At 39.4% G+C, this 15,362-nt stretch overlaps 1 protein-coding gene across 2 annotated transcripts in view; it reads right to left on the reverse strand.

The window, feature by feature from the left end:
- The window catches only part of MAP2K4 (mitogen-activated protein kinase kinase 4), a 74,727-nt gene that overhangs the window by 50,027 nt on the left and 9,338 nt on the right, over nucleotides 1-15,362 (reverse strand). For both annotated transcript variants that reach the window (XM_026051419.1, XM_026051420.1), the window contains exon 2: nucleotides 693-795. In XM_026051419.1, the coding sequence (XP_025907204.1) occupies nucleotides 693-795 (103 nt within the window). The remainder of the gene's footprint in view (nucleotides 1-692; nucleotides 796-15,362) is intronic.

A 15,362-nucleotide genomic window follows, 5' to 3' on the forward strand; every position in this document is an offset into this window, starting at 1 on the left:
GTTCTGCCAAATGTTCAGGCTGTGGGCGGGTCACCCATCAATCTAGATTGGTGGATCTGAGGATACAAAGCTAATGTTTTCTGTGACAATGTATTGTTATTATTTATTGTCAGGAACAGCTCTGTGCCACATGTGTATTCAAACTTTATACAGGGATGYACCATAACTATCTATCTTGAAAATTTGGTGAGGAGTAATCACTGCATAACTCCCTCAAATCTCCATTTTGGTCGGTTTATATTCCTCAGTTCCTCATTGTTTATTAAAGTGCTAAAGATTCTATCACAGTTACGTCTTTCACAAGTAACACAGAAATAAGAACTTCTCTCTAATGAAAAGTAATAAGCACTGAATAGAGACAGGAAAATGACAGTGAATAGATCCAGAAATTAATTACAGGCATAACTTGCATTACTAGCTACAATTTAGCTAAAATTAAATAATTCTGGAAGACAGTAGCTCCAGTGTAAAGCAGGAGGATCCCAAGCTTAATCTTTTTTCATTCTGAAAAAAGCATGTTTTGGGGAGGGGGAGGGAGAGAAAATCACAAAAATTCTTCTACAGTGATTCAAACTCATAATTTGAACAATCTACAGATACCTGAAGAAATCAGACTGCTTTTAAAATGACACTGTTTCGGCTAAATAATTTCAAAGATGTTCCACTATATATGCCTTTGGCTTTATACTCACATGTGTGGATTTTGGAAAGGAACTCCAGAAGTATTTAGAGTAAATCTTGCTGTGGACTTGAAAGGTGGATTTGCAAAATTCAACTTCAGCGCTTTGCGTTTACCTGGGAGACAATGAACATAAAGTAAACTTTTTGTCATCAATAAAATATTATTTTGTAAGAGCACCCAGAAATAAGCAGAAAAAAAAAAAACACGCTGTAAGGAAAGGTAAATATGTTTTACCACAATATTAACAAATTATAATTGCTATGAGAAAAACAGGAACAGGAAGTCAGTTCTCATCTCAAGGGCCTCCCTGGTCTCACTCTACAGGGTGGGTAGGTCATTTAACAAAGTTGTTCAAAATACATTCTTGGACAACGGGAATGCAGGGAACATTACACACTGATTACCAGCTACCATCATCCTTGGTGCCCCCCATCCCATGCCCCTCCATGCACCCTCAACTGCTTGGAACATGACAGGCCTGGCAAATTGAGAGCTTCAGCCTGTTGTACCAAAGGTGGCCAACCTCTTAGGCATGGACATGTTAAACAAACCCAGAAACAACAGCGATCTCACTTAACGAGGGAAAGGAAGACACTGCATGTCAAGCATTGGCTTGACCCTCTTCAGCCAAACAGCTAATGGACGTAACCAGGCTTCAGCTAGGACAGCAGAGATCTGCTGGACCTTTCTCCTGCCAAAGCAGGTCACTGAGCCAAGCAGGGAGCCAAGCACTGAGCCAACCTGTGYGAGGGACATACCTTCCAACCTCCCATTAGGCTACAAAAGACCCTTTCTTATCTCTGTTCTACCACAGCAAACTTGCATTCCTCCCCACAGAAAGGTCCGGAAACCAGGAACAGGAGACTGAAACCCCCTCAGGGTGAGCAGGGCTCTGCCCAGATTTCTGACTCGCTGAGTGGAAGCCTTAACCCTTTACTGCTAATCTAAAAGGTGCATCTTGCCACCTCCCAGCCCGGGAGGCACTGGCCATCAGGAASAGGCCTAATACCTTGAATCCCAACACCCTGCTTCTGCTCACACCCGTAAAACAGCTATCATAATTCACTATATCACAGGCTTCTTGGTCTGGAAAAGCGCTTTAGAGCAAAAGTCCTGTGCAGMAGCACCCATCAACTTCTGCAATATTCCCTTCCCCTGTATGTGTGGCTTTAGTAGCTCCAAGAAAAAAAAATAGAAAAAATAAAACTCGTTATATGTGAAAGTGCTGAACAGCAATTGCAGACCAGGCAATACTGCAAGGATAGTGACACTCATCTAAAACCAACACGATAAAGCTAGAAAACTTCGAATGAAGGATGCAGGCAAAAGACACTTAGGTGCAGTACAGTCTGAAATGCAAATCAAGGCAACATCACTGYGATGTTGAGACCACCCAGTGGTGACACAGACCCAACCAGGGCCACTTCGTGTCTGCAGTTCCCACTTAGATTAACTAGATATTACAAAATAGGTTAGAATGTATTTGATTTAAATTCTGCCCTCAAGCACCAACTGCAGGATACAGCTACAGCTGCTTGTGTGATCATAGCTAAAATACTGGGATTTTTGCAGCGCAAGTCTGACCTTTCTGGGTATGTGGTTTTCACTTAAAGCATTTAAGCACATCTGTCCAACATTCTGCAGCACAGAAAATACCTGATCTGCTACTGACAAAACCAACTTAGCCTCACAAACAACACAGAGGACCTTAATAGATAGATAGATAGATAGATAGAACCTTAATACTGTCATGTTTCCAAGCAGGACAACCAAGTCGCAGCTACTACTAACACTTTGTCACGCCAAAGCCTTCCAGAGCAGGCAACGCAACTGCAAGTCTCATGTAGGGAGTGAAAGGTAAGTCCTTCTAGATGGACAGAACAACAGTGTGACCTTCCAAAGAATGCCAGGTGTTTTTTAACATTTCTTTCTTCTTTAAATACTTGCCTATCCACATGTCCTGATCTCCATTGCTTCTTCCCTGCATCCTTGGCATTCTCCAGCTGAAAGGTGCCAATCATGCATTTGCAGCAACACATGCAGAGGAGCAAGATATGTCTCRTGCAAATATCAGAAAGAAGAATTTCTAAGCTCAGGCTCTTGTGGTACCTATGAGCCCAGTGAACTACTGGAGAATCRCTTAAACAAAACGTGGGAGATTAGTTATCCCTCATATATAACCCAGAAATGAGGGAGTTGACCAACAGCAGCAAGGTGGCAAACTCAAGTCTACCATATCCCGTATAATGAAACATCAGGACTCGTTACCTCCCCACATCTTTGAGGACAATCACCTAGGAATATTCTTAAAGACGAGACATTTGCACGAACAACAGGAATATCTATATAATACTAATGGGACTTTGAGCCAATAGAGAAGTAGAATAATTTACATCTCGCGCCTGTGTCGTGGCAAGTCCTGCCACTTTCCTCCAAAGCTCTCAGCACGGAGCAGCTCTGACACCAGAGAGGAAACAACGGCAGGGACCTCTGTCCAGCAGCCCCAGCACTGCACCAGCACCCAGCTCCTCTCTAGAGACCTCTTCCAGCAACAGCCTTGACAGTGCCTCTCTTCTAGAGCAAAGCACAAACACTGAATTCCCTATTGTGAGGGATTTCAGACACTTCTTAGTCTGAGTATGTATTCCTAAAACTTTCCCCTCCTTATTTATTCTTTCTCGGTGCTGCCCCTGCCGTTGTGTCGACATGCGTGGGTGTCAGCTCTTGGCAGGTACCTGCAGATAATGGTTATACAACCCCTTAGTCACTTTTCCTGTTACGGCTGCATAAATTCTGCTCTCCGATGAGGTCCAATGATTTACAGCTTTCATCATTCTTCTGGTTTTGTTTTATTCACATGCCTGAAACACTATCCCTCGCTTTGAAGGGCAATAGTACAGTGGCATAAGATTTTCCGTTTCTAACTACAACATTTACACAACTTAATAGAATGCTTGTCCTTGAAGTGGCACAACATTGTAAGTGACAACAGGGACTTGCTAATGCCTACTAGTAAAACCTCTGCTTCTTAAAAGCTTCTCCTATTCTTTCCATAGTTGAGAAGTCCCAAAGCTTTTTATATCAAGTCTCTCCCTGCTTTCAAATTGTACCAGAACACTTTTTGTCCCAATTAAACTCCAATCTATTGACTGCTATCTCAACTGTCTCCCAACAATAGTTTCAATAACATAATTCCTCCACATAGATCTGTATTTCTCAGAAATACAAAAATACAGAACCTGTCCCTGGGACGAAAATAGTAAGGCTTCCTTTTGCTCAAGTGATGAACAAGACATCGAGTAAAGAAACATATCCTGAGGAATGCCGGGAATTCCCATTTAGCACAAGTCATGCGGAAACACATACTGTAAATGAAACGGCACCTGCAATAACACAATAAAACGAATGAGAAGYCAGACTGCAATCAAAACAAGTTATCATCTCTGGCAGCCTTTGGAAATCAAGGATTTCCGATATGAAGCTTAAGCTTCAAATGCTGTCCTTGGATTAAAAAGAAAAAACAGCTTTTTGATAGTAAATAATTTTACCTCCGTAAAATTATAGCCTTCCTTTCTTCAAATCACTGTACACATAAAATTATAGCATTCTTGCTTTCCTACTTATAAAGAGAGGCTGTTTTAACAATAGGCTACTACATGACAGTAGCAGTGGTTGACCAACCAACAACTCTTGCTGTTCAAATTGTTAGATCTTGTCCACAAACAAAACACGGGCTTTAAAGTACAGACATAACAGGAACATTCATTCACATTCAGATTTGCAACCCTGATGTTGCTGATTTCCTAATACACAAGAAATTCACTGCTCATTCTCTCTACCGCTGCYAGCACAGTTTCACCTTCCTATAAACTCTTCCAAACTACAGTCTTCCAGCTATATTTCCTTCCTTTCCAATCTTGATGATGGATGTACTCCAAAATCAGCACTACTAACATCCGAGCAAGGTAGATTTCCAGCCTTAACCTCAAAGCATACTGATTTAAAATTTTCAAGATAACAACCAGTCCTATTTTGAACCAAAACATGAAGAATTTCAATACATAGCATAAATTAATCTACGAGCCTGAATGAAACTAGCAARGATTCTGTTAACAGCTTTAGGAACTGTAACAAAAGGAAAGAGAAATTGGTTTGATGATATTAAAGGTCTTTTCCAACCATTATGATTCTATAAAAGAAACCCACTTTTCAACAATAATAGGACAAACATTTTCACTACGTCTTCTGCAGTCTACTGACATTTATTTCCCCTTTAATGCACGTTTTAGAGAAAGGGAACATTTGATTTACAATAACCCATGAGTCAGAATTCAGCTGAAGATCTACTCCAGAAGCATACTAAGCACGTTCCTTTTTAGAAGTTATTTCATTAGAAACAGTCTTTATCCATAATTCATTTACAACCCCAAGCGTGTTTTCACTTAAAAGTTCGAATAAGAGCCCAGATTAGCCAGSACTCCAAAACCGCTATTAGTTGTTACCTTCCCGTGTCATGAAAGCAATAAGCAATGTAACTTTTCTCCTCTATAAGGAATACAACTTTTCTCCTGAGTAAAACCCTACCAAAACCCCTTTAGTAATTCAACCATGAGAGGTAGCCAAGAGTTGCACGGATGCTCTCAGCACCAGCATTCACCTATGCAGCTTGCAATACATGCTTTGTGCCATATCCAATAGCACTTGCAACAGCTTCTATAAATACCTTCCCTAGGAAGCCTGTCTAAAGTAGGTTAGGCTTCAAGTGCAAGAAATTCCAATCAGATTAAGATTAGTTCTCTCAGACTGAAAATTCCCCCAACAACAAAGATCTGAGAGTGAAGTCCTTCAAATCTCTAAAATCCACCATTAACCTTTAGCATTTTTTTATCCCTCATGCTGCTCTACACAGAAACATTGTGCATATGAATAGCCATAAACAGGGTCAAAACTATTTTAGTCTTGAGAGTACACGAGCTGCAGTAAAAGAGCTTAAACCTGTGACCTAGGCAAGCGTTCTGGGCTGATTATAGCTGGTTGTACTAATGTGCTGAACTGTGTCCATATCAGGCCATGATGAGCAGCTCTCTGCCAGCTGGATAGAGTCAAATCGTTGTTTTAGAAGGCAGTTTTCCAAAAAAAAAAAAAAAAATGGAAATCAGGAAATTTCTAGATGGAGAATATCATTTCTTAGTCAAATAGCAAGTCTGGCAAACGCCTGTAGGAGACAACTTGGAAAGTCCTGTTCAGACAGCCTACATCTGGGAGGCACTGCCAGGCCAGGTGGCTGTGAAAATGGGGATGCTCTCAAAGAAGCGCTTTGTTTAAAATGCAAATGTTGAACATTTTTCATGTGGTAACTCTGCATTTCGTCCTGCTACAGGATAATCCTGTAAAGACTGTATTTTAACAGCTGTCAGAAGGAAATGGTGACGTTCCTCAGGGAAATTTATTGTGAGACACCTGGAGCCCTTCTGCAAAACACCATGCCAGGTACTTTTTCATCATAAAACGGTATAGCAAGAATTTCTTCTGTGGGGAAGTGAGCTGGGAGATACTTATGTATATATGTATATATAGAAAGAGAGAGAGAGAGATGTATAGAATGTTAAGAGCATAGAGTTAGAATAAATGTTAATTAAAAAAAAAATCTGCCCTTGAGGCCCTTGCTTAAGGTCAATGGAAAGGATTTGGTTTCTTTAGATAAAGCAACAAGTATGTTTCCATCATCTCTCTGGTTACCTTATGCCAGAAAAGTGGCAGTGTCAATCACAATCTCCAGCCCACTAGCTGTTAAATACCTTGGACCCAACCACTGAATGTCTGACCAACTCTTAGGAAGAACAGTACGAATCAAAGGAGTGTAAGGGGTTTTCCCATTTTCAGATACAATTATCTTTGGGGCAAGTAACTGAGTCTGTTTACCTTAATGATGGAATTATTTTTTATGGTGCCTGCTGAAGCCTTCCTTACTAACATACTGAAGAAAGAAAAATACAGGAGGAATCTGTATGTTTTACACTGCTGGCACATGTAGGGAGACCTAAGAGACAGACATTGTTACTCCAATCATATTTGCAGTTTTAATAGAATTGCAGCACCAAAAAGTCTTCAGAAACACGCACAACGCTGGCATTTTTCCCTAAATTTTCATTCAGCTGTCAAAACAACTGAATGTGGGTAGTAAATCTTCTTGCTCTATTTCTGTACTACACTTCTGGAAGGACAGAACTCACTCTCGTAGCCAGTATCTCTTATGACCTGCTAAGCTGACTGCTAGATACAGCAAGAAAGATGGTCAGAGCTCGGAGCACTCAAACACTTGCAGATAACTGTAATTGCTTCTAATAGGACAACGGCAGGCCACCACCATAACTTCAGAGAATATTCATCAGCTGACATTTTTGTACCCTCTTTATGGTATGAWAACATGTTTGCACTCCTGGGATGGACAAGGAACTACCTGGAGATGCAAATCTGGCCTGTTATTCTTGTTCCTTTCCTTTGGGGCCTCTTAGAAAAAGCAGACAGTGTCACYGAGACCTCATACTTACTTGCAGCAAATCTTGAACCCTTTCTTTTAGAATAACCCTGCCCAGTAGCTTCCTAAATTTGCAGTTAGCCACTAATAAGCTGCTTTGATTGCCTCAAGGAATGTATGGAATTCTTAGATCAGTTCTGGTCACTGTTACCCAACTGGATGGAGTTCAAAGAATGAAGATGATCATATGGCTGGAGGTGATTTGCATGAAGACAGATTACAGAATTAAATGTCTCTGCTGTTTGTCAAAGGAATAAAAAATAGAATAGCTTACTGGAACTGTGTAAATACCGAAGGGGGAGCTGATATAAAAAAATAATCAGCAATGATAGGAGACAGGAAAATTCTCTGGCATGACATATATTGAACGATCTCCCAAGTGAAGAGATGAAGCCTTGGAAAATGAAAGCAAAATTTTCAAGCCAATTCTTCAAAACAGCAATGTGTTCCACTATCACTAAAATACTGAATAATGAGATGATGATTCTGAAAGGWCCTTTGAGAATCTATGTACACAACGAGAAGAATCTAGCCTGATTCCAGCATACCTGCACATCCCATGTCATTCTGCAATGCCCTCGGCTCCAAAGCCCCCGTCGATGCTTTTGTTCATCTGAGAACAGCCTGAGTAAAATGTCTAAAGCTCCCTTCAAAACTAGAGGCAGAAAAAGAAATGGTAAGGATCACATCAGTTTCATTCTGCTGCCACTTGAGAAACCCCAATGCACTGCTGCAATAAGGGTCTCCTGTTTCGTTTTTTTCAGTGGCTCCTCTAAGCACAAGACATCCAGCAGATATTCTGCATGCTCTGCTYTAGCTTCCTTTCCAGCTTTTGTGCCCGTTGCTCTATACAACTGAGCTATATTAGGCTGCAAGATGTTCTTTTTCCCTTCAAAATATATACTCCTAGTTACTGCTGACACTCCTGAACAAGAAGTTGCTTAATTAAAAAGAGCGGATACTAATAGTTTTAAATATGAATTACAGGAAGCAGCGAATTTAACCTCACTGAAAAAAATACAGCAATTGCAATGGTTCCCTATCTTTCTAAAATCACAGGCTCCACCATTTTTGTGTTCAAACCAATGAAAAAATGGATCAGTGACTGAAGTTTACTAAAAGAAAGCAGCATTTAGTGTCTCATCCAAAACCATGCTTCCCAAGCTCTCTTGGCATAATTCTCTTACAAATGCAGCCAATTAAACTTCCTCAAAAGTCTAGTAACCCCTGAAGGGTTCATTTCCATCTACTGGAAACATCTGAACTTATGCAGTCTTTAGGCCCACATTAATCAACATCAGGATTTAACATCTTTGATGAAAAAAAAAAAAAAGTCAGTATCCTGAAAATCTGTTAATATATAAAAGAAAATATGTATTGGGAATATCTTACAATAAATGTCTCTGTTACAGCTGTATCCTTCTTCATTTACAGGAAGGAAGATACAAATGAAAACTAGAAGAGTCTTTTCACCTTCAAATCACTAAATCCAAGTTCTGGCTTCTTGTCATCAAAGGGATCAGTCTCTCTAAATTATGACTCCAATCAGTCTGTTACAATTAAGTATCTGTTCTTTCCACAATCCAAGTATAAAAGCAAATTTCACCTGCAAGAGGAAGAACTTGCCCTTTTGAAAACATGTCCTCAATAACTCGTTGCTTGGTCATAAGCCACAATCCTTTCCTTTATCCTTCATTTTCTTGAGAGCTGCTCATCTTTTATTCAGAACTCTCCTGAATAACATATATGCTTTCCATTAAAACTCCTAAATATGACCCATCAAATTCAAGATATACAGAATGCATATTTAAAGCTTGATGTGCATGCTTTGAAGAATATCCTTTTGAGCAACATTGCATCCTATTTCATTTTTCAGTCTCAAGTGCCCCTCGAAGCCCATCTGTATCAAAYACTTTGCATAGTGAATATCCATTCTGAAAGACTGGTGAGCCTCTTCCACGGCAGGAAAAGATTAATCACAAGTTGATTAATTATCAAAACAAAACCTGAGAAAGAAGCTAAAGTGAGAACTAATAAAAGCAGAAACTTGACCGCTATGAAAGTACAACTGTCATTTCAAACGTGTGACCTGAAACACATTGCATTTAAACAATAATAAAAAACCACTTATGCAGTAACCAAGCACTGACAGAGCTACCCTAGAAAATGCGCAGGATTTCTGCTACCCAAATGCCACAGTTTTAATAGGAGAAGTAAAAATACATAGGGAAACTACCTCAATATSGAAGTTTGGGAAATGCACTTCCAATAGCTTTAACGTTTGTATCCATAAAAGAAACGTGGGGGGAAAAAAATAGAAAAAAAAAGAAAAAGAATAATAGGTTCTGATTATTTTCTTGCCTATGTTTTCTTTTCCTTACCATTTATAGACTTATTGACAAATAACAATAAAACACACCAGAAAAATAGCTGTAAGAATAACTTTTGCCTCTTCGTACTGAACTTCCATAGCTGGGCAGCAAGGAAAACCAGGGGGATCTGCAAAGATCTTGGTGCTGTGCACGAGCAGACTCCAGCTACTCAGCTACAAGGCATTTGAATACGTTACGTGTATCGTCTTTGCAAAAATAATGCCGTGGAAAACAGAAATAGATTTGAACTAGCTACACAATCTTTGCCATGCAAGGTTTAGTTCTGCATTCAGTTACTTGCTACTACTGCACAGCAGAAGCTGCAGGAGGAGGAAAAAAAAGTGCTTTCTTTTTATGGGAGCAGGAAGTAGATCACATTGCAACCTTTTTTTCTGCCCCCATTAAATACTTTATTAATAAAATGACTGCTTAGTACTTTGCTCTCTCAGTCCAACAGAAAATCAATATCCCTCACTGGAAACATACAATTTTGTTGGCTTATTTGGAAAGGGAAAGGAATAGAGGGATTCACTATTCTTTCTCCACGAGAGAACTGCAGATCAAATACAGGCACTTCTCAACRCCTTACAACTGAAACTGCTGTAGCRGTYTCTTTTACTTTCATTTATAACAAAAAGAGAATCTGCAAAATAACCCCCTGCGCTGGCTGCACATCTTTGACGTTTGCAGAGGAAGAACAGCAACAGCCTGTTCAATTCTCGGTATAAAGAAACATCTTCAGATAAAGAGGTTAGATTGCATTTCCCTGGCAAAAATAAATAAATAAATAAAAGGAGAGACCTACAGTAGAAAACATTGCTTCTCTGGAGAAAGAGCAGTCAGAATGAGAAGCAGATATATTTAATTTAGTATGAGATTGAACTGGATTGTGCCAGCACACTGCAAGCTCCACCAGTTTACCTTACCCTTATAGGGCATCAATTGTAGACTTAAAAAGAAAAATAAAAGGAACAACAAAATAGAAAATCTTCTGTCATTCTCATTAAAAGCTGGTATACATTTCTTAAAAATTTGCCTGTAAGACAAAAGGCCTTTAAGTAGGTAAGGGAATTCATAAATACATTAATGCCTTCATTACCCTTTCATTCTAAATAAATGTGACATTTATGTATAACATGCAGAAAATCTGCTAACGCTCCACTAACATTTTAAAACCAGCGATAGGAGAAAAATGCAAATAAAATACACATCGGGGATAATTCAAACGAACAAACTGTCACTGTGTAACAGGCAACAGCATTTTTAATGGAAAACATTCAACATCAAAATCTGCTTTTGCTGGAAATCCACTGACAAAATGGTTCATTTATTTTTTTCTTCCTAAGCTTTTAGCTAGTCAATGTATTTAACAAAATATGCTGTTCAGAAGTGACATGCTAGTTCTGCGGTGCTCAAACATCAGAAGTTGTCACCTTCTGCAGTGGGCAGTGACAAACTCGTGACAAACTCCTTCGCCTGGGATCCTGCTGCCAGGCTGTCTCGGGGCTATCTATTGCTGACGACTTTCGGGGCACCTAAACACTGTCCAAAACCTTGTGAAATGCAAAGCTTTTCACAGCTCTGTGCTGAAACGTCTTTTCTGTAGAAATTTTTGATTTCTTTTTCCAGACTTTAGCTCCTCCACAGCACAGGGACCACCTATGCTCAAGCAAAGGATCCCAGCTTCAGGTGCCAGGCACTGCTAGGGAAGGAACCAGCACCCCACAGAAGCATTTACAGGGTTTTTATCATGCAGGGCAACTGGGAATTGGTGAAAAGACTGACATAAAAGCAAAATGGTGTCCTAAGTAAATATTAATCTGCCTTTTTAATTTGCCAAGATTTATATAAGAAATGACAGGCCAGCTGCTCCCAGCAGCAAATTCCAGCTCTAACACATAATTTAACCTGCAGAGCCATTAGCACATCTCCATCAACTAAACGTCAGCAGACAACTGTTTCTTCTGGATGGCTGATTTTCTTCCATTACTTTTTGCATTTCAGCATCCTCCATCTTAGGGATTTGCTAGAAAGGTCTAGAAGCCTAATTCAACTCTCAACAGATTTTAAAACAGATTTTAAATCATTCCTTCACACATGAAGTTCCCTAAGCATATATATATATCCTATTAACAGAAAAATATCAGAGAATAAATAGGGTTTTTTTTTTCAAATCTTTTCTTAGGGAAATATTATGAGACATGGGAATTACTGTGCATTGCAACTCTTTGTAACTTTTTCAAAAGAGACAAGTTCTGGTCAAGCTATGGACAACCAAACATTTTCTATGTGAAAAAACCTCAGAAGAAATGTTTGTGAACATGGGTCACATTAATTGCATGGGATAAAACCCAACAACAMCAACTATGAGGAAAACAGTAACAATTATTTTCCTAAATATTACTATTATCATAACACATATGCATAATAAGTGCAAATAAAAAAAATGCAGATTGAAAGAAATGCAGAGTCAAAAATTTTCTACAATTCAGCAAAAAAAAAATCCAAGCACAGACTAGAATTGCTGTCCAAACTTTTTCTTCTAATAAAGCTATTGCCTTATTGCAAAGGGTTCTCAGACTGAAGGACAGAGCAACAGAAAGCATGAGAAGCCAATGAAAGAAAAAGAAAAAAACTTGTAAAGAGCTTCCATTAGTCATCATCAATTGTTCTGCAATGCCTAGTGTGCTGCAGATTTTAGTGTCAGCTTCTGCAATATCAATCTCAGCTGAAACAGCCAGTCAAGTTTTTGCTGCTTTGAAAACTCTCTGTAACTTACTGTAACATCTCCAAAGAGGAGCAGGGACAGGAACAACTCATGACAGAATCCACTGGCAATGCTGCCAGCTGTTAAGGACATTTTTGGTAATTTTAGGATATCTAAGCATACTATACTCCTCCCTTCCATTTTCTTAAATGCAAGAGTATATACAGAGTCAGGAGTTTATTTAGCTGAAAGTTTAACTACTGTAAATCAAACTGCCAAATGTTACCTAACTTGTATTGCATAGTGATTTGTCTGGGAGCAAATTTCCAACATTTCCTACTCTTGATGTATATTTAGTTTACTTGTGTATTTCCAGAGCGTTGTTCATTTGTTACAGGGAAATAGAAGGCAAAAAGCCTTTTTTTTTCCTATTAATGACCTTTTAAACCTCTTAATTTTTATTTTATCAGCACTGTGAAAAATGGAAGCTCTCTTAGGAGTAGGACTGCCACAGTTGGTTAGTTGGAAGAAAAAGTGGACACATTCCCAGTACCAAGATTGATTTAAAAGCAGGATAATACTATAAAAATATGTAGCTTACTTTGTGCCTTTTCACAGAAGTTTATCTGAAAGCCTAAAGCAAAAGAGACAAGTTCTTGTTCATTCACTGAAAGCCAAAGAATCGCACAACTATTAAGAATCATATTTTATGTTTCAGCATTCATTATTTAACTCTAATATCATAAATAAATCTAATTTATTACATAAATTTTTAGCCTGTGCTGAATATGGAACAATCTCCTCATTGCAGGATCCCTCATTCATAACACAGTCTCAAGCAACTGCACTGTTCAATATACCAGGAAGGCAAGTACAGACAACCAATACTTGTACATCAGATAAAGAAAAAATCAATTTACTTTAAGGGCTGCTAAGCTGTTAACACTGGAATGGAAATTATTCTAGGATTTCTTGCCAATTGGTATTAAAAATTACTTGAATATAACAGTTTCATTATGAGAATTCTGTGGTAAGAGGCGAAACTCTTGAAGATCGAAGAGGTTGTTCTTGTGCCCCCAAAAGTCAAATGGTTTCATTATATCTGTTGAAAATAAGTGGTGTTTGAGAAGGAGCACATTATAATACAGTCTAATATTCCAGCCTGTCCTCTCTCCAAAGACTTCTTTACCTAGACAGTGGTCATCTCTCACTGCAATGAGCTAAACTACTCAAGACCAAGTCCTAGCTACAGGGGCAGTTAATCTAGGGGCACAAATGGGAGTCATGGCAAAGCTCAAACATGTCTTAAAATATACTCTGGGTTCACACATTTATCATTTACAGTTTATTTCTGCAGGGTAGAAACAAAGCAGCAATAACAAATGAAATAAAATTTCCAGTTTGAAGCATAAACAATCCGATATCATGTCCCAGCATATGTACCCTGAGGGCAATAAGAATTCACTTGCCAAGCTGCTGCTYTGGGGTCTCCAAAGCTTTGGGTTTAACCACTTTTTCTTTCAATAGAAGTCGGAGATCTCTTATAATTCCTTTGCATAAATTTGTATACACACTTCGGGTACCATACAGGCATATTTTCTAGCTGTAATTGACTATGCTAGAACAGTAGTTCTCCAAAAGGTGAGAGTTGTCCTCAACTCTTCTTTGTATCAGCAAGGAAACCAGCTTTAAATCAGACTTCCCAATATTCCAATTTACACAGAATGAGGAGCTACCCTGAGGAAAAAATACTTTGAGGAAAGAACTAAACCCCCAAATCCTGAAGCAGCATATTCAGTTCTACGCAGCAGGACTACATTTAATGATGCMTCATTCCTTTTCTGGGGAGTAACACCTGTTCATCGGTAAAAATCATTTGGGGTCCATTTAGTCTCTACAACGATATTAGCTTGTCCAAAAGAGGAAAGGCCACTCCAGCCTCTGGCTTCCAGTCTCGACCAGCTCTATGAAGCAGKTCAGGTCATCCCCCTATACAGTTTTCCCCTTAAAGAAATCTTTCTGATTTTTCCACCAGACACATTTGTGAGAAGRGAAGACAGGAGAGGACATCAAAGGCAGGGAAAAGTTTCCAACTGTTTGGCAAGGTACCAGGTCCACCAGTGACACTGATTCAGTAGGGGAACTGATCATTACAGGAAAACTCAGACATGGTTCCATCATTCCCCAGAAGAGATTTCCAAATGTGATGCTTTTATCTTAATCCATAACCCCTCCCAGGTCAAAGAAACATAGTCATGTGTTTTTAAAGGAAACTGTTTTATCTCTGTCCACAAAGCTCTTCAAAGTACAATCACTTTTCTCTCCAGTCCAAAAGCACAATGATGGCTAGTTCAATTCAGAGAACTTTTTCCAGAGAATCCGATCCAAAGCAAACCATAAAACCCTCTTGGTCCACAGGAAAGGCCTGGACATAAACTGATAAAAAGGGCCAGCTCCTTTTCTGCTGAGCTGTTTCTGCTCTCTTCTTCATGCCAAAGGRTATCTCAGAAACTACCTCAGGAAGAATATTGGATGAATTATTCAAAACACGGGCAAATTTTTGGTACTTGGATTCTTTGCTCACCCTATGATCAGTGCAAGATGTGCTCCTTCAGAAGGGCTTGCACTGCCTCCAGAGAAGGGCAGATACAAAGGCTTTGATTTGGACAGGAGGAAATCAATTTAGCAGCTAATAAATATGCAATTTGTGCACTATACATACTCTTTGTCTCCCTTGATGCTCATACAAAAGTTAATGTGTCCTACCCTGCTAAGCACAAAGTTATTGCACGCATTCATGTTAAGTGCTATTTAGCTCCTTTCAAAGCAGAACCAGGCAGCAGGCAGGGAGTAGATGCTTGGCAACATCACGTTGTATTTCCTCATAAATAACCATAGCAGAGTTCCCTCCAAGGGTGGCCAAAGTTGAGGAAGTCACAGTCACACATCTTGGAAGAAGCTCTGCAGCATCAGCCATCGCTCCTGACGTACGTGAGCCAGCAACACACATGTCCTGGGTATGGTCAATGCAAGCACGGTGCAAGCATCCAGTGGGCTCGACGG

The sequence above is a fragment of the Nothoprocta perdicaria genome, unplaced genomic scaffold, assembly GCF_003342845.1.
Source record: "Nothoprocta perdicaria isolate Ctin4 unplaced genomic scaffold, notPer1 scaffold_75, whole genome shotgun sequence".
Taxonomy (NCBI): domain Eukaryota; kingdom Metazoa; phylum Chordata; class Aves; order Tinamiformes; family Tinamidae; genus Nothoprocta; species Nothoprocta perdicaria.